General features: G+C 36.0%; 1 protein-coding gene across 5 annotated transcripts in view; it reads right to left on the reverse strand.

The window, feature by feature from the left end:
• Nucleotides 1–743: 743 nt before the first annotated feature.
• The window catches only part of AMMECR1 (AMMECR nuclear protein 1), a 241904-nt gene continuing 221753 nt past the window's right edge, over nucleotides 744–20894 (reverse strand). For 4 of the 5 annotated variants that reach the window (XM_054250909.2, XM_054250910.2, XM_008989761.5 and 1 more), the window contains 4 exons: nucleotides 20658–20772; nucleotides 6900–6990; nucleotides 5413–5509; nucleotides 744–3144 (listed from right to left, as the gene is read on the reverse strand). In XM_054250909.2, coding sequence (XP_054106884.2) covers nucleotides 3030–3144; nucleotides 5413–5509; nucleotides 6900–6990; nucleotides 20658–20772 — 418 coding nt within the window. In that variant the 3' untranslated portion in view covers nucleotides 744–3029. Of the gene's footprint in view, nucleotides 3145–5412; nucleotides 5510–6899; nucleotides 6991–12096; nucleotides 12227–20657; nucleotides 20773–20894 lie in introns of those variants that run through there. The other variant, XM_035288938.3, reaches the window with a different exon arrangement.

The raw sequence follows: 20894 nt of genomic DNA on the forward strand, positions 1-20894 counted from the left end.
ACTTCTGAGCTGTTTAAAGATCACTGAACTCATATAATATTCTGATGATAAGAGTGCAATTCACATTTGTGTTTCTGAACAAATAAACCACAACTGGCTAAAACACAACCTGTGCAATTAGAATCTTTGTCTGAGTTAAAGACATGCTACATATTTCAACATGTTCAAAGTTAATTCATACCACATATTTAACAGCTTTGTATATACGACAAAGGTGAAAGGGTCTAGCATTTGTTTGAAGCACACCATTACAGTTTGTATAACACCCTTTACACTACAAAGTCATTTAGTCAACAGCTACTTAGAGACAAAAATGCACTTTGCGTTAACTTGAATACAAAAGGAGACAAAACTATCCTTTTCCCCCAAGCCACGTTGGGAAATATTGCTGACCTCGTCCTTTGAAGCCTGCAGGATGGTTATTTCTTCAGTATAACATTATTACACTGCTAAGAAAATCTGTATAACATCTGCATATATCAAGGATTTTTAAAAATCTGATATGATTTTAGAGTCCGCATGACCAGTCACGTGACCTGCTCAAGATTGATTAGCACCGTTAAATAAACACACATATATGTATGTATGTATAAGTATATGTACACACACACATCTATGTATGTAATAAATCTTTGCTAAAAAACTTCTAACCATAAGCTCACCCGGGACGAGGAGCCTGTTGAACTGATGAGATGATGGATAAGATGGATTTCACGATAATATTGGTCTTTGTCTCTCTTCAGTTTGCTTGTTTTATTTACTTTTTTTTTTTTTTTTTTTTTTTTTTTTGCAGCAGACAATATCATTCAGCTTGTGCTCAGTTTCCCTATAAGGGTAAGAAAAGTTTCTATCAGGTAGCCACTTGCTTTTATACTGAAAGACGAATCTGCTCCAAAATGCTCCCAAGTAGAAATGACAGGACTCAAAATCTCTTTCTAAAGCCCAACAGCTTTTTCTGACTAATCTCTAGATTCATTGAAACTGGCTACCAAGATTGCATTTCAGGCTAACAATTGGCTTCTTAGTTAAGGCATCACAACGGAAAATGGTTATTTCGACAATGGATGCTGTGGATGAAGGAATACCAACAAACTTTTAAGAACTCTCATCAAAAACTAAAGCAGTGTGCTTTGCCCAGTGGCAAGCAGAAGGAATTCAGCCAATTATCTCACAAACTAGGAAAGGATTTTTGAATTCTGAACTAGCAGTCTGTCATTTGTCACAGCAACTATATGTATAAGTTATATAATTTTGATATTCAGTGATATTCCTTATAGTTTTAAAACATATATTCTGCAGCATACTTTAAATCATCACTTGATATGTTGGCTTCCTGTTTGAAAAAATTATATATATTTTTCCAAAGGTGTGTGTGTGTGTGTGTGTGTGTGTATGATATATATATATGGAAAATATATATATATATATATATATGGAAAATATATATATATATATATATATATATATATATATATATACCATGTATATACACACACACATATATATGGAGAAATATATATATATGTACACCACACAGACACACACACATAACCATAAAATGAAGGTCATCTTTCTCCAGAATAATCTGTCATTTTTCCTGGGGATATATTATGGACCTTCTATTGACATCAGTAAGTTCTGTTTGTATGCATCATGGGAAGACTATCCCTGCAGATGCTATTTTCTAACTATGGCATATCTGAATGCCAACTCCATTTTCACAGGTGTGACATAACATCTTATCAATGTAGTAAATGTGTTTCTATCAAAAGTATGTAGTGCAGAAAGAGATTCAAGCTATTTTATAGTATCTCTAAAACTCTAGTATTGTCCCCATGACAAACATATCTGAAATCATGGAAAATATGAACTTTTGTTTCACTTAATTATTTTCACCATATCTTTAGATGGTAGCTAAAATTGACTCTAGCCAATCATGATATATTGAAACCTAGAGCTAATCAATTTAAATTAATATAAAATAGACAAATGTCTCTTTTTGGTTATTTGCTCAAAATAAATTTTTTCAGCTTAAAAAAATACTTAAGAGTAAGAAATTTGTCTAATCTGCTGTTTCACATATAGAAACAATAAAATTTTACAAGAATATTTTTCTAAATTGCCTTTTTTCTAACCCCTCTGAATTCCACTCAATTATATTCTTCTCAAAGGCACTAAATTCCATATCTGCTCTCTTCCTAATATTTGCTGCTCTTATAAATGATTCCTGTAGCCTTTTTGAAAGGTAGTTTGTACTTTCTCAAAACAGTGTTGTAGTTTGCAAATTGCTTCTATAAAGTGGTCAGGCAGTCTCTTCTATAGTAACCAGCACGATAGGCGTAAATGATTTCTCTCTCTGTGACAAGCCCTATCATGGACCTTTGAATGCTCACGACTAGAAAAGTTCATATATTTTCACCATGGGAAAAACATATACTTAAGGGAGTGAAGACACAACTACTAAACTGTCATAGCAAAGTGAATTTCAGACAAAAATCAAGAGTAATATACAAATACCTGAATTTGATATGCATTAATCCAAAACTCAGGTATCAAAAAAAAAAAAAAAACCACAACTATCTTACTGAGGAAAACTAAAGACAAACCCAAGTAAAATTCCCAAAAACTGCACACTTTCTTCCATCCACAGTCAAAGGAAGGGAAGGAGGGAAGGAAGAAGGAAAACAGGAAGCAAAACAGGAAGAAAGGCGAGAAGGACGGAAAAACAGAAACCTGACTGAGATAGCAAAGCAAAATTCTACATAATATTGTAGGGAACAAAAACCCCAGAGTTATATATGCTGCAAAAAAAATCAATTACCTAAAATAATAAAACAGGATCTTAACAAATGCCATTTTCCTACCCGTTACCATGATGATCTTAATTGACGATGTCGAAGCTTCACCATGGCAACGGAAACTATCATCATAAAATGGTACAGTAAAAGAGATAGCTAGACCAAGAAGGTGTAGGGTCTCCTGGGAAGAGGTCTGCAGAGAGGCCCAGTGACTGGTTGTGCGGCTCAGTGTCAGGAATAATGGTTGTATGGCGGAAGGGGATGCCCAATGCCATTTTGGAAATGATGATGCTGGCGATGAGCAAGGTATTCAGCATAGCTCAGGGTCATCTTTTCACTACGATACCTGAAAGAAAGTCAGGGAAGAGAAAAGTTAACATCGAGACATAGGTGACATGCCATTGTCAGAGCTAGGAAGGACCTTATAGATAATTTTATAGATCAGCAAATGGGGTCCAAGAGAGAAGCAATGACTGCCCAAGGTCACAGAGATAGTAAGTAGCGAGGCTAAGATGAGAACCTGGAAATTCAAAGTCTGAGTCCAGTGCTCTTTGCACTCTACTACTCCTTGTTGAAATTGTTCTTTTAGAAATTCTTACTGCCCTCTCAGCCTCAGTTTTCTAACAGGAGTATGCATCTCTTCAGTTGATTCTTTTACTGTTCCTTTCTTTGTCCACACATTTACTTAGGTCTTACCATTAAGTAATAACAACAAAAACAACTTTTCTTAATTCTGGTATCCTGAACTCTTGTTTTTCCCCACGTCTAGCTTTCTTTTCATTGCTACATTTCTCAAACAGTTATGTGTATTTTCTGCCTTCAGTTCCCATCTCACACTACTCCTCAGCCCAGTGCTCCTTGGCTTCCGCTGCCACTCTTCCACAGGAATGGCTGTCAGAAGGCTGCCTCTGATTCAGCTTAACTTTTCCATTTGCTCACCATACCCTTTTTGAAGCTCTCTGGTGCTATGGGTTCTATACCTCCACATGCCCCTGGTTCTCCCCTGCCTCTTGGATTGCTCCTTATGTCTGAATCCTCCTATCCCTGTCTTGTAGAATTTTTTTTTGTTTCTGTATTCAGTTCTTTTGACTCTATACTGTTCACCCCCACCCCCCGCAGTGAACCCTATTCTTATAATTTCAGTCATCTCTAGCCATGAGCTCGTATATTTTCATTGACCTACTAGACATTTCTATATAGATATCCTAAGAAGCACCTCAAATCCAAAATCAACGCATAAACCTACCACACTCCTCTTGTCTCTACTTTGGTTAAAGGGATTGCGTTGGTCCCTTTTATCTATATGAAAGCCTTGACTTCCTTATTTCTAAATGATGGCCCAGTCCTTTCATTTCTTCCACAATATTTTCATATCGATCCCCACCTTTCTTCCCATCTCACTGCCACAGCTTTAGTTAAGGCCCCGTTGTACCTCTTTTGGACTGTTGCCACAGATTCTTAGACAATACCAATGCTTCCTGGTTCATTTTCCTATTTCCAATTCCATTCTTTTACCTCCCCAAGTCCATCTGATTAAAATCCTTCAATAGCTACCAACTGCCTATAAAATCAGGTCCAAACTAATTACTCTGGAATTCAGGACCCTCACTGGTCTGCCCAACCTACCTTCTGGGCCACATTTTTCTCTAATGATCAGCTTCTCTGTTACACTGAAAGACCAGCCCAATCAGACTATTTTGCATTCTCCTAACTTGCTTTGTATTTCACCACCCTTGACTCACAAGGTCTTCCTTAAGGGAATCCCTTTCCTCCTGCACACTCTATCTGTCAAATATTCTACCAATTCTTCAAACCGAGTCCCTAATTGACCTCTTTGAAACCATCTGTTATCCCCCTCCCACTCTCTTAGAATTCTTTCCCTACTTCATGGGAATGGATCGCATATTATCCATCATATTCTGGCTTAGATTAATAATTTTGTCCATGCCCCTTCTATTTTCCTCCACTGTGAACTCAAGGATAGCAGAGATGGAGGTATTTTTGAATTTGTAACTCCTCAGAGCTAAGAATAGTCCATTTTCAGACTATAAGCATTCAATGTAGTTTTATGGAATTCAAATAAATGGAACCAGCAGCCCATTTTCCTAAAATGTATGGTATTTTCCTTTTTAAATAAGCATTCCTATTTTGTCATGCTGAAATTTATTTAGCATTTGAGTTTAGCTCAATTGTGTTTTGCAGCAAGCTAGCAAGCTTTCATGGTAGACTTTTATCACTGCCAAAATTCTGAGGTTAAATTAAAATTTGAGGACTCTTTATCAGAATCCTGGGGTTCTGCTAAGTAATGTCAAAAGCTAGCCAATAGCTAATTCAAGTACTTTCTCCAATAAAGTAGTCTGAAGTCTCCAAGGGCTTGCTCGTACAAAAGCCAGAGTAATCACACAGAGCAAAAGATGGGAAAGATAGGCTCATACATCATACAGGGTTTACTGCCAAGCAGAGTTCCATTGTATCCACCCTCAGTATGACCCTGTCATTCATTTCTACTCTGTTTCAGAAAAGAAAAGTGTAGAGAGACCAAAGAATTCAAAGGATTATAGCATACACATCAAAATGTACATGTTAGCCTTGTGCTAGAAAATGCTTTCTGTACCTGGTCAGTTTTATGGTTTTCCTGAATTCATTAGTAATTGGAGCTTTGTATCCTCCTTTCCTCAGTAAGGAGTCTATGGTCTGAATATGGTCCCATCCTGTGGAGAGTCGACCAGATAAAATATCAGTCAAGCACATGTAACAAACACCTTTCATTAAATACAAAATGACTTTGTAGAGGTCAGCTATCACTGTTACCAAATGCCGTCAAATCTTTTGGTCCCAAAAACAATCACACAGAAGAGCTAAGATTTCATCCTTTACAAGAGAAGGGTCATCAACACACTCCTTAAATTCTAGCTATCCACAGTGTCAAACAACATTGGCTCCTTTATCTTCACATTTGAAGGCAAGGGGTCTAAGGGGCTGGCAGAAATTGCTCAGTCATGACTGTAACAAACCATATCTGTTGTACTTTCCTCTAACAGTGGCATCTTTAAAAGGGAGGGAGAAGCCTATATGCCATTTTGCCAACTCAGTAGTATTTAGGACTCCCATACTACCTCACAGTAATTGTTGTTCCTTATGGTATCTTCTGTAATTCTGTAATCATTCATGTTTGTGTGCAGTATTCAAGGGTATTTTTATTAGTTCTGACATGAATGGTATATCTGAAGCACTCTATCTTTTACCTATGCTTTACAAAGTTAATGATACTAGGAGATTAAGATATTTTCTAAAGCAACCCAAATAAATCTTCAGGTGACTGCCTTGACGGCTTTCTGATCTGGGGATTTAATGGCACTAAATTTTGCTATTATATATGTCACATTTATAAGACAAACATGGGAAAACGAATTACAAATGCTTTCTGATGAGAAGAAAAGCTCCCCAAGATAAAAGATCCATTTCAACTAACATGAAACCAGAATTTAGTAGTTGCTAAGAAAGGACAAAATACAGAGTGGAAACTTATTTTGTGTTACAATGTTGGTTCATACAGTTCTATGCTCTATATGTGAAATAGGAAAATTCTGTTTAGGAAGTGTAGACCAAGCATATGAAACACTAATACTTCATGTTTTCTCAATGCTCTGATCTTAATGGGAAACCTACAGTTTTCATATTAGCAGGATGAGTAACGGCAACCACCTAAGAATGAAACATTTGATACTTACAATGACAATGAACTATGTGGCTGATTGTCAAACAAAAAGCTTGTTCATGCCACAATGGAATATGGGAAAAGGCATTTCAAATCAGTAGCAAATTGTTGCCTAAAATGAAAACCAACTAATGTAAATTCTGCTTTTTAAAAAATTTACACTTATGGGTCTATGCCATCAAACTTCAATGGAGGGATTCAACTTCTGTGAGTGCTTCACTGGCTTGACACAAACATTTCAGTGGCAGTGATGGAAGAGTCATTTCTTATAATTTGACACTGTTCAATTATCAGACATAACTGCAAGGTCAGATAATGCATTTCAATTTGTGTATTTGTTTAAATTCTTCACCAGATCATATGAAATAAAGTACAACAATGACCTTGCTCCTTTGCAACCTCCGGTAGGTAGGTGGCGGTGCGTTTTGATCCTTTTTCATTGATGAATTCTATTCTAATGCCATGTACACCCACCTGAAAGAAATTGGCAGTTTTATTAGTAAAAATAAAACTTCTTCATAGAATCAGAAAGAAAAGGTTATAATTTAACTTTCAAGAGAATGCAGTTCTTCCTTTCCCCTTGTTTTTAGAAGGACATATCAGTTTTCTGTTTCCAAAGCTTTGACATTAGATTTGAAGGCCATTATGATGGCCATAGAGATAGAAAATATTGATTTGCATGTGCCCAACATGTACTAGGCTATGATATTGTGTTTAGAAAACCAGAACAACTGTTCTGAAGCTGTGTGTAGAATAAGACGATTGATGGCAAAAATCCTGCCCCCACTCCCAAATTGCAGCTCATGTCAATAAGGAACTAGAGACAAAGGGGACTGACTTCAAAGATACAGCAAACAACCATCCTGTTTTGCAGGTACACTCACCACTTCTGATTAAGCTCCAAAATTTTCAGTGCTGATCCCCTCCCAAACTGTCTACTCCCTTTAAAACCTTAAATTATATGTAGGCAAGGAAACACAATCAGATAAGATTGAAAAATAATCATGAAAACAACCAGATCCTACGTCATCACCCAGTGTAGATAGCATTTCTTTATAAATGCATAATAGCTTAGAGGGGGCTAGTGGCAGACCTTCACTGTCCATCTACACCATTGTCTTCACACAGCTCTACTAAATTTAAGTATAAAGATTTCAAATCACTTCACTGTAGTGTATTATTGCTCTCTCCTTGTATATATACTAGCCCAGAGACCACTGTAACTTTTTTTATGTAAAACGAGCTTATGGTGATACCCTTAAAAAGGGCATCTAAGTAACTGTGGGCAATTCTTGCTAATTTTTAAAAAATAATGTGCTTTTCCCTTGATTAACATGCGATCGAAAGGAATCTGTTCTTTCCCCTCATATCGCACATAGAATAGTGTACAGAACTACAGATCAAAATTAAAAGTTCTTAACTTCTTTGTAAACATTGATAAAAATGAAATTTCAAAAGCATAATGACCCCATTCTGTTCTCTCAGATCTGTGGTTGCCTCATATCAATGGTCCCCAAGTGGAGGGTCAGGTTGTGCAAGGTACTGGAATGAAGATGTAGGACCAGGTAAACATTATTACCCAAGATGGAGGCTTCTTTTCAGAGCACGTGAGTAAAGTCATAGATCTTTATACTTACTATGTGTATGGATGTAAAGGTCTAAAAGAGGAAAAGGGGTCAATGAAAACTTCTTTTGTTTCTTCTGCCCTCAGCCTCAGATTTTCCAATTTTTTCAGGAATAAAAAGTCCTCTGGAAAATCCATTTCATTCTTTCCGCAGGTCTTTACGCATCCTTCCATTGGAGCCTATCAGGTCTTCTGAAGAATTTGTGGTTTTTTAAAAATTATTATTATTAAAGCACATCTCTGGCTATTTCTTCTATCTATTTAATATCAGTATTTTTATGAATCTCTTTCTACTAAAAATACAACCAGGGCAGCTATTTAAAAACGAACACAATACTGCCTCCCGTGCCCTGTGGGAAATGACTATACGCAGTTGAGAAGAAATATGAGTGCTTAGCTATCAGACATTTCCAGGATAAAGGATATCCACTAATCTCTCCAGTGCCTGATGAGACAATGACAAATTTGCAACACTTTCTGTATACTGACTTCCTGATCAGTAGCTTTGATGTTTTTTCTTTGACAATATCAGATTCCTCATAATTTTATATATATATATATATATATATACAGCCTAAGTAATTTATACTCCATCATCCACTGAAGTGAATTTTGAAACTTCAACTCTATTTATCAAAAATCTGTCATGTTAAAATTGAAAAGAATTTTGGTGCTTATTAAGGTGTCTAGTCAAAATTGTGATAGGAAGAATGTCTCCCTATCTGTGAGATGAGAGTGTCAGACAAAATTAATGATATTTAACTGGCATGGGGTGGGAAGGGGGGCTGCAACATTTATCGGAAGTTCAGGAGGGTTCATGCTTCAACAAATATATTTTGGAAAAAGAACAGCTCCCCAGGTAATTTTTACTCTAATTGAACTAGGTAACCTCTAATAAGCATTCTAGTTCTGACAAACTGCAGCTACATATTAAGATTTTAAAAAGTGAATTAGGCAAATGGGGGTAATTTAGACACTTAAGTTCTTTCTTTACAGGAGTACATCCTGCATTCTTGAACAAAAATGTCCAATTTTTAATGTCTAGTAGTTTAACAATTAGAAGAAGCTAAGAATTGTATGGTATGTGAATATCTTAATTAAGCTGTGTGTGTATAGATACAAAGGACACATTGGCCAAAACAAAAATTACTCACAAATAAGACTGCTTTATTTACTCTGCATTTTGAGAAGGTCCCACCATCAAATTTGATAAGAAACCCCCCCCCCCAAATTCTCCAGTTTTAATTTAGTAACACATTTATAACTTTCAATTATTTTCTGGGTTCCTATGACTCTGAACAATTGAAAGCCCCTGCAAATTGAACCGTAAGTATAGTGGTTTTAACGTGACTCCTTTTCATGAACTGTTTTCATAGGTAAGAAATACTCTCCACAAAGCTACAAAGCCAAAACCAAAATGATTCATTTTTTTTCAGCTAGTAGAATCAGGAGAATGGTAATAATGGTTTTAACAAAATCAAATCGTAGTAGCTTTCTTTCTGTCACCTACTGAGTGACACCATTTTCTTTCCTCCTAGAACCACAAGCCACTAAATAGTCATACTGCACAATCAAAACAGGAGAAGAGGAATATGGCCTGCTGTGGAGAATGACCAATTCTGGCCAACCTGTGGAAATCACTGGCTTTGCAAAGTCAGTCATCTCCAATGAAATGAGCACCAAAATGAATTCCATATTGTTTCAGGGAGGCATCTGTCACAGATGCAACTCTAAAATGTAACCCTCATGCATAATAATTGAATCTTCCCTCATACAGATTGGAGAATCCTTTGGCCCAGCAACATCCCAAGAGACAAGGGCTGTAGTTGCAGTTATAAACTAGATAAAAGATAATCGAACCAGGGAACTGGGATTCCCCAAAGCAGATCTTTAAAATGCTACCACAGTAACTTTCTGTTTCTAAGGATGGATAAGGAGACAGCGTATGAGAATACTATGTCACCAAACATATCCTTAACTAATCCTGCCACTATCTGAAGTACAGCCAGGTGGGTAAAAACTGGAAATTTGCAAATCTAGCCATATGGGTCTGCAGGTCATTTTCAAAATTACTAGCAGGTCTATGAAAGAAAAATGCTTTCGAGGTTCATCAATTGCGATAATATTCTTTTAATCAAGACTGTACTTTTGCTAAGCAAAGCTATAAATCAACTCCAATGGTAGTAAATTAAATGTAGGACTATAGATAAGAGGATATGGAATTAAGCAGAGCTGTATCTGTGTGTGCTGACAGAACATTAAGACCAGTTCAATGAATTCATATTTCATGCTAAAAAAAGCCTTATTTATTCTGAACCATTCCATAGCAAGTGATTTTTATTAATGCTATTATACAATCTTTTGTTTTTAACATTGTTCAGAATGATTAAATATCAAGATTAATGTTAAGACCCTAAAATATATCTTGATTATTCTGGGGTTGATTATCTAGTTTAGGGATTATGCATCCCTAGCTCCACCTGGCCTCAGCCCCATCCTCTGTCATCTCTTGTCCATTTCTCTATTTTTTTACTCCTCTATCAGACAGCACGTAATCACAGAAAAAAGAGATACATACGAATTAATCAATTTTGCTACACAGTAAAAGGTTTGGTAGGAGAACAGATTACAAATAATGGCCAAAATGATGCTTTGAGACTGTCTGCAGATTTCATTTATCCTTGTTATCTAGTCCCGTGTTAGAAATGTGGCTTCATCTAAAACTATTATCCTTTAATGCAGTGACCCTCAACATAAGAGCATTTTTTAAAAGTACCCTCTCCCATATTATATTCCTTATAATTGCACAGTCAAAACTTAATATTCCCTAGTCTGTCTAATAAGGCAAGTGCTAACCTTGTAATCCACAAGCAGCACTACAAAAGGGTCTCATTTTTACTTGTGAGCCTTGTCAGCAAGCCAACAATCTGAATATGCTGAAACATGAAAGAGAGTCATCTGGCTAAAAGCATAAATGAGTATAAAATGTGTTGTTTGAGTTGAGTAGCCTCCATGTAAACCTGACAGTTTGAGTCCACAATTACCTCCACAGTCCTGACCCTCAAAGCTTAATCTTCCCCTGATTATATCCTGGCCAACAGAACCACTCTACTTCCTTCAGTGGCATCCTGTTTTAGCAAATACCATGGTCAGTTCCATTCTTCCTTATTTTCAGAACCAAATGCTGGGTTTCCCTGTGATAATATGGCCATGGCTTACTCTACTCATTTTCAGCGAGTTATCTGAATAACAAAAAATATCAGGAGGTCAAAGAATTGAAAGTTGTATGACATGTCTTTTTGGATGAAATCATTTGGCAAAATATGCTTTGCAATTAACGAAGCACCCAGTTACTGGCCATTCACGTAAGAGTGACCTGCCAGGCTCAATATGCCAGTCCAATTGAAGTGAATGAAAGGACACTGTTCCTAATGAGAGGAGCTCAGGATGTTTGGCACACCCCCTAACCTTTAGAGGCTGGTATCACAGAATAAATGCATGCTTTCTCACAAAACAACCCTGGGTACCACGGACAGAAACAAACACTGCATTGGACAGTCCATGGACTCAGTCTGGTGTTTCTTATAGTCTTAGGAGTAAAAAACTGTATGTGCTATATCCCCTAACAGCACAAAACCTGTGGTGCAGCATGGTCCACTCTTGAACTTACTGCCCCACAGTACCTTCTGCCATGCTCCAGCTTAGCCTTTTGAAAACAGTAACTCTTCCTTTTCCTAGTGAAAGCAAATTCAACATAAAAGAGAAAAATATTTCAAACTTAGGTACACATCTATCTAACATGATCCCTTCATAATTTGGTCAAAATTTGTAAATTTTTATAACAGTGTTGCTGCAATTCAGCTTTTGTTTTTGCTCAGTATTATTTACTTTTGTAAACCTCAGAAACTGTAAACATGCATTTTTTTCTGTTTATAAAAGTAGTATGTATGTCTTACAAAAAAATTCCCTTTAGAGCCAGGTGCAGTGGCTTGAGCCTGTAGTCCCAGCTACTTGGGAGGCTGAGGCGGGAGGATCATTGAAGTCAGGAGTCTGGACCAGCCTGGACAACAGAGCAAGACCCTGTCTCTAAAAAACAAATAAACAAAACATCCCTTTAGGAAAGCATAAAGGAGAAAATAAAGATGGCCTGTAATCCTAGTACCATCTGCCTAGAGGTAACTCTTATCTTAGTGATGTAAAAAAATACTTTTCTCCTGAACCAACTGAGATACCACCATGGACTATATTTTAGGCTGCTTTTATCCATTAACTGACCAGTTCCTATACCTGTCTTTACTTTCAAATATCCTCTGAGATGCTTTTAGAAGCAGAATACCAGAAACATAAGTCAAAAAGGATAACTGATTGTAAAGTCATCACCTGAGCATGACTAACCTTTTAACATACTGTAACACCTCTGCTTCATCATCTGTCTCAGCTGAAGGGTTTTTTTTTCCCCCAAGTTGTTACTTTGTGAAAAAGGTCCCCTTGCCCAAAATGTATATATGTTGCTCTTCTCTAAAATCCCTACAAATTAGTCACCTTTAGATTAGATATTAGCTCAGTCTTCAGGAACCAATTATTGGCTTTTACAGAGCTTACCAAAAGACCAATTAGTGCCAATTTTGATTCATGTAGGAGACTTAGACATCTTGTCTATCAGGAACACAAACCTGCCAATTTATTTTTAAAAAGCCACTGAACAACAATCGATAACATTTATTTTAATAGCTGACACACAGCTCTAAAATACCTGAACTCTCTAATAGTCACCCCCATAAACTTTTAAGTAAAATTTTAAATAAAGTATGGCTAATGAAAAGGTGCTCTTAAAAACTCTGAAGCCAAACATGTTTATATATCTTTTGCAATGAAGGAAACTGTTCTTACTCTAAGGTTTTGCAGAGAACAAGTGACAGCTCAGAGTGTAATTAAGGGGGAAAAAACCAATTCTCTGTAATGATTAATTATAATGAGCATCCCATAAAAACTTAACATCCTAAAGCTTCCCAAGGAAGGTTCAGGCAACACAGGCGACATTTAAATAAAATGTCTGCTTTCTATTCAAGTTAGAAAAATGCATTCCTTCCATGACTTAAAAAAGGGAATAAGGGAGTGAATTTACAGACAAGAAAACCAAAGTTATAAAATTTTCTCAGAACCTACAGATGTGACTTAGTTTACTTTTCAGAGGTAGTGGGGACAGTGTTGGGGGATGGTTGGGGAAGAAATCACCTCTTAGCAAACATACCTTATATGAAATAATGTTGTTTGCCTAGTAAGAAATTAAGAAAAATTAAATTTTATTCAAGTTAAAACTGTACATTGAGTATCTGACTCAATACAGTTTAACTTAGTCTACAAATTTGTTCCTAAAAAATTACATGTGGGTTGAGTTTACATAAATGAATTAATCTTAAAGCAAACAGGAAAACAATAAAATTCTACAGTGAGTCCTACTGCAAAGCAAAGTATGTATTCATAATGTGAATAATTGCTCCCTAATATATTTGCCTAATTTAGATTTAAATATATAAAGTTGATTTAACACAGGATGATACAGTAATTAAATGGAGACATTAATGGCTTAGAGCATTTTTCTTCCTAAAGGGAATTCTTTTCATAAAAAGGAAATCTAGAAGGTACAACTTATAAAAATTTGACGATTTTTCACTTTTGTTGCCTATATTCAAGCTGGCAATGGCCACTTTAAAAGTTAGGGACCTCTTGTTAGGACTTCTAAATGGCAAGTGGTGATTCATTCTCTGGACAATAAAACAGAACCCATCTTCAAAAAGGGAGTAAGTCATAGAATCACATTCTGTCAGAGTCCAAAGAGATCTTAGGTATCACTTAGTCCAACTTCTTCAGGCTCCTGAAGAAACTGAGGTCCAAAAAGGTCACAGTGCTGGGCAGTGGCAGTCAGGAACAGAACCCAGGTCTCCTTATTCCCAGAATTCAGCACTCTTTTAATTAAATGCCGGGGATACACACACACATACAGGCAAACCATACATGAAAGAATAGGATATAACAGAACTACTAGCGAAGGGGCATGGAGTTTATGGATTACGGGGGAAGCAGCAGGCTAACTTCCTCCAACCAGTAAACATGCTGCAAGTAAAGCTGAAGGCAACTTGAGGCAGCCTGAGAAGGGACTAATAAAGCAGCCCATTTTGCTAAGGGAACCAACAACTAATGGAAATTTGTATGCATTAAATCACCTTCTAGGAAGTTACTTTACTTTGTACAGCTTGCTTCCCCTCTAGGCTTCTTACACACTGACTTGTTGATGCACAGCAAATTCTTTCTAGATGGCCAGGAAATTTGAAGCATTCCTTTCTCAATGCTCCACAGCACTTTAAAAAAAAAATTTAAAGTCGAGCATCAAGAAAGGACTAATCATGACAGTGACATCTTACACAAAAATCTCAATGTCCCTGGGAAAATATGTATTGTGAAAAGCATTTTCCTGGATATATGAAGCCCATATTTCTTTTTAGGTTAGAAGAGAGACAAAATATGATGTATATTATAGTTGGGACAAACTAACCAAGAGGGGAAACAGAACATATACAACTAGAAGTCATTTCACTGGGTGACTTCATGAGTCATGCTTACCATCTGTGTATGAATGGGAACTCTGTTTTTAGTGGCACATTAAGAGGAGCTAAAAAATGTAAACCTTTAAGAGGGGAATGAGGGTGAAAAGAACACTAACTTCTAAAATATGTGGGAGATAATGACGGTAGCCAATTTATTCATCTCATCTGTGTACTCTCATGAAGGCTGTTACAAAAGCACCCTATTATTAACTGCAACTGAACACGTCATAATTGCACTGTGATCACTCAAGAGGTGTGCTTTGGAGGTTGCTTTTAAAGTGAAACACAGCTTTCTGAGTACCAGGAGTACAATAAGTATAATGACAGATGCTTTGGTACTTAAGGGACAGAGTGAGATTAGGGGCCTGAGGTATAGCCTTATAGTGGACAGATTTTTGGCATCGTACAAGAACTGTGCTGGCCAGCCCCACCCAGCATGGGTTGATTCCATGTAAGTATTGTGTGCTACAATGGAACAGTCTGTGTTAGTATCATATGTATTGCCCAGGTGGCAGTTGTATAGACAAAGTGAGATACCAGTGATCCAGGGAGCCAGATATAGGAAAAGTGACTAATGGTTTGTGAAAATGTCATTAATCTTTTGAAATCAGATCTAAGGAGCTACTTTAGAATACAGAGAATATTTTTACTTCATGCCTCAAAAGATCTTGTCTCTAAAGCACAGAAGTAAAAGATGCTTGATTACAATTTAGAAAATATTTTGACTTCTGTCAACAAATTGCTACATTAGCTTTCACAAAATCACTGGTAGCATACTTGCTATACAAATTCTTCTACAAACAAAACGTTTATTCATTTATACCATCCTGAAAATGAGCTATGAGGTGACACATAGAATCAGCCCTCAAGTCAAGCTCCAGTCCATTGTAATGTCTGGTTTTATAACCTTTCAGATTTCTAAAAAGGAAACATGGCTCCTACAAGTTTAACTGTGGCCGGCCGCGGTGGCTCACGCCTGTAATCCCAGCACTTTGGGAGGCCGAGGCGGGTGGATCACAAGGTCAAGAGATCGAGACCATCCTGGTCAACATGGTGAAACCCTGTCTCTACTAAAAATATAAAAAAATTAGCTGGGCACGGTGGCGCGTGCCTGTAATCATAGCTACTCAGGAGGCTGAGGCAGGAGAATTACCTGAACCCAGGAGGCGGAGGTTGCAGTGAGCCGAGATCGCGCCATTGCACTCCAGCCTGGGTAACAAGAGCGAAACTCCGTCTCAAAAAAAAAAAAAAAAAAAAAAGTTTAACTCTGCAAGTTCCAGGCTAGTCATTTTGGCAGGCTCCAACATGCTACATGAGTTTTTCTTTCTTTATAAATCCCATGTCTGTCAATCACCCTGTCATTCAGAATTAAGGGAATGCTGTCAGCTGAAGAATAGAGGACAATGGTGATGAGTTTCTGTGTTCAAACACAAGGCATATCATGTCAGATTTCTCTAGGGGTGCAATTTTCCTTATTTAACAACCATCTTAGCCTTGCAGTTAGATATTCCAATTTATCAGTTAATGAAATTTCTCCCCAAATTATTAACTCTTCATCCTTCTCATACCTACTAGGGCAATAAGTAGATCATGATGTGGGCAGTGATAAGTGATTCTTGGAAGGGTGGGGCCACCGCTCTAATATGTCCTTACTACCTGTTGTGGATGGCTGTTATTTTTAATGACTACCCAGATTCCTCCAGAGGCTACCTATAAACACTTACTTTAAATGTTATAATTATGATTCTGAGGAAATACAACATATGGAAGCATTATTGATCAGTCTGTCAATTCAATATTGACTTGAAATTAATTACATCTACTTGTAAACCCATTTATCAAACATCCCTCACATTATCAAACAGAAGCATTCTAGCTCCTAAAACAAGGTCTAAAGTAAGTCCTACTTTCCTAATAACTATCAATAAAAAATTAGAGACATGTTATCAAAAGAAAGTTCCCAAATAGGCTGAGTTAAAAACCCCGAGTGAAAAAGACAGTAAGATGGCAGCCAGATGCATGGCAATTCATTTGCTTCCTGATCATCTGAAAATTAGGTGGCTATTACCACTGGTCATGGTCACATTCCTCATCCTCATGACCACAGGGATGTTTGTCTTGTCAGTGAAGGTATGTACCTCTGTGCTTTGGGGCTTCTAGACTTTGCCCTCTTCCTGCTTTGATCTGGGCATTTTCGTCCGTTTAATTAGGAATTCCACTGCAGTAACTAGTGGGGGTCAACTCTCAAACTATACTTCCACCAGAAAAGCATTATGTTAGAAGCTTCTGTTTGTATGAAACATGCTCATTATCTATCTTTGACTTTAAAATTCTGTATTATAATTCTGTAATAATCAATCTCCTTGTTTTCCCCTGTGGCATAAACATACACAGGCCTTCACATTTCAGGTTAAAATTGCATACTTATGGTGAATAGGATATTTAATTGTTGGACAAGAAGTTGTAGCTATTAGTGTGAAATTTCTCATGAAGCATATACTTTCATTAAGATACACTGGCTTCTCAAAAAGGAAATTCAAAATATAATTAACTTATGAAGATAAACCATAAACAAAGACTTCTCTACAATCTTTTAAATAGTAATTGTATATTCAATATGATTTCAGTTATGTAACCAAATATGCAGATTTACTGATACAAAGACAGATAAAGAATGGGAAAAACATTTTTAAAAGATTTAGTATAAAAATGATAATGGAAAGAAATATTCCAAAATGTTAACAGTAGTTATTCTCAGTGATGTAATTATAAATGACTTACATTTCTCTCATAATAATTTTTTAATTAAAAATTTTCTTCTTTGATAAATTAGAATTACTAATAAGAATACAGTATATAAAGTTTATTTTCCATTTTTATTGTAGTAAAATACACATAACATAAAATTTGCAATTTTAACAATTTAAAATGTACAATTCAGTGTTATTAAATACATTCACAATGTTGTACAACCACCATCACTATCTAGTTCCAGAACTTTCTCATCACTCCAAAAGGCAGCGCTGTACCCATTAAGTAGTCACTTCCCATTTACCCCTCGCCCTTGCCCCTAGCAACAATCTGCTTTCTATCTCTATGGATTTGCTCATTCTGGATATCTCATATAAATGGAATCATACCGAATGTGACTATGTTTCACTTCTTTCACTTAGCATAATGTGTTCATGGTTCATTCTTGTTGTAGCATGTAGTTCATTTCTTTTTATGGCTGAGTAATAATTGTATGAATATACCATATTCTATTCATCCATTCATCTGTTGATAAACATTTGGGATGTTTCTACCTTCTGGCTATTGTGAATAGTACTACTATGAACATTTCATGTACAATTTTTTGTTTCAACACTTCTTTTTGATTCTTTTGGATATATACCTAGAAGTGAAATTGTGTCAACATATAATTTTTAATGCCTTTAATTCTGTTTTGGCATTCTGTGTTTAAAGTAGTAATGCTTTTTCAGAATCATTAGGGATAACCCTCAGAATATCATTCCTACAATACTATTACTTCATTTTCAATCAGGATACATTTTTTAAAAGAACAAATCCCATTCTTGTGCTTAAAAATGTAATTTCTACCTTTCCTCTTTGTACACAAATTCGTCTTCTGCCAAATACTTGAAACAATGATGAACTAACTGAAAAGGACAAGCTTTTCCTCTTAGCATAGTCATTCTAACAGTAAGTAATTCACTTTCAAATGCTTGTATATAAAAAATACAAAAATGTATATTTTTTGCTTTAACAGGGAAGTAATACTTAATAGAAATTTAATTCCCTAAAATATATTAAATACACAATACCAAGTAGGAACAATATAGAATCTTGTAGAAATTCAGGCTAGCAGCTGGTGACCAAAGAGGATAAATATGCCTTGAAAGAGTATACAGTAGAGTACACAGTACTACTTCCCACTCTTCTAACAAACAAAAAGCTGACATATCTTATGGATATAATAGCCCAATAATATCAAGGTTAATTTTAGCTGTAGACAGTGCTTTAACCGGGCTAAAGATGATGATGGTGTACTCGGTGCTTAACCATCCCTATGTAACAGCTGTTGGATTCTTCCCTTTTTCCTTCCCCCAAAACACATGCACACACATTTATGTAATACTAGTATGTTCATGTTTGTGACATACACACATGCACACACACGCAAACACACATGCCAGAACTGTACTTTCAACTCAGTAGCTGCTTGGTCATCCCCCTTAGATCTCAGGCTTTTCCCAAATAATCACTCCCACCCCCACTACTACATACACAACACTCTGCAATCCAGAAAGCAAAAGTAAATCTGGCTGCGGAAGAAGAAACAGCAGCTTTAAAGCAGTAAAAGAACCATCCAAATTATAAAATATGTTAATAAGTAAGGAACATGATTTGGGACCACTTAAAAATAAAGTACTAGGGAATATTTCTATAATATTTGTAGACTTCTCTTTTAAAAAAATCAAATAAGAAGAACAAACTTATAGAAATAGTAACTTAGAAATTTCAAGTTTACTAAAGGTTTTCCACATTCCAACTTTGCTGGGGACAACAGTATAAATTTATTTTATTTCTTCTTTTGCAAAAATCGTAAGGTGTGTTCATATTCTGATAATACTCCAGAAAATCTTATCAGAAAACCCAGAGGGGACTCTTGCATTGTACTATCTGTAGAAAAGATTTTTTTTATGACACTCCCCAAAATTTTTTAAATAGCTCTGGTATAAGAACAATAATTTATATCATAGAGATTTTTTTTCAAATGAAGAAAATTAATGTCTTATTCTGTATATTAGAAAACTGAATTGCAAGTGGAGTAAGTAAATTGTTCAAAGTCTCACAAGGAATCAGGGCAAATCCAAAATTAAATTCAAGTCTAATAAACTGTGAAGAGAGTGATCTATGTCCAAGGCAGAACAGTTACGTTACTATGGGGGATGGTCATCTAAAACAGCAGTAGAATTAAAATCTGTCGTAAGGATACAATAATGCCATTTATAAGTGTATGTGTGAGACAGAATGCTGTATTTATCACTGAGTTCCTATTGTTTCATTCTCATAGCACTTATTTCTTCATACGTTCTATACACATTTACTCTGCTACTGAATTATGAGATGCTTCATGGTGGGAACTGAATCTTACCACTTTTGTATATGTAGCACATTGCTGGAATACAACAGGTATTCAGTAATATGGGCGTGGTTGTGTTAAAATTTCATAGACCCATAGACCTACACTCAACATCTCCCAGCCACCAAAGCAAATCATGTTAGCCAACCCCACATGGTAACGAAGAATACAAATAGGATCATTATAAGCTACTCTAATAATAGCAATACACAGAGATACCCTAGATATAACCTTAATATTATTTATTAGGGTGTTTAAATGTATAAATTAAGGTAGCCAAGAAGGAATTCACATTATTTAACTCTAGTTAATCAATACCTTGTTATTATCGCAAGCTGATTCTGCCAAATGGTATATTATCCTAACTATTTCTTCTTGTTTCTGAGATGTATCCTCTGACCAACTAGTTACATAGTTGGTGGCGGTTATACCAGAGTACATCAAGATGAAAATAAGAGGAGAAATAAATTCCAATCAGTCCTTCTTATTACATATTAACAGCTTTTATGAGGTGCTTTGCTGAGGTAGTAGGATAAAAATGAAAACCAAATTCAGTCTGGGGATTATAACAATACATGATACTTTGCCCTTTAAAAACTAATTTACTTATATCTCATATTTCAATTGTGAGGTTTATTTATCCATATTACTCTCGACTTCCATTACAACAGAGAATGGGCTGAAAGAGTTATTTTCTGGGCCTAGTTTTTAACATCTACTCAAGAGTTACCTTCATTTTTCTTTAAAAATTTTTCTATAATCTTACCTCCCAGTCCAAATAATCACAGACATCTTCAAAGTTAGTGAGCAGAGACACTGAGCAGAAAAGCCGTGGCAGCTCATCCCTTGTCATTGGGGGAAAACGGCTATCTTTAAGGGCACTGTCAAAAACAAAGCAAATATTAAAGCAATCACTGGACATAGTTCCAAATTTCAAATGCAAACAATTATTTGAAAAAGGTAAGAGTTTCAAAAAGAATCAGTAAGATGTCAAAGGTATCAA

Source organism: Callithrix jacchus, chromosome X (assembly GCF_049354715.1).
Source record: "Callithrix jacchus isolate 240 chromosome X, calJac240_pri, whole genome shotgun sequence".
NCBI classification, from domain to species: Eukaryota; Metazoa; Chordata; class Mammalia; order Primates; family Cebidae; genus Callithrix; species Callithrix jacchus.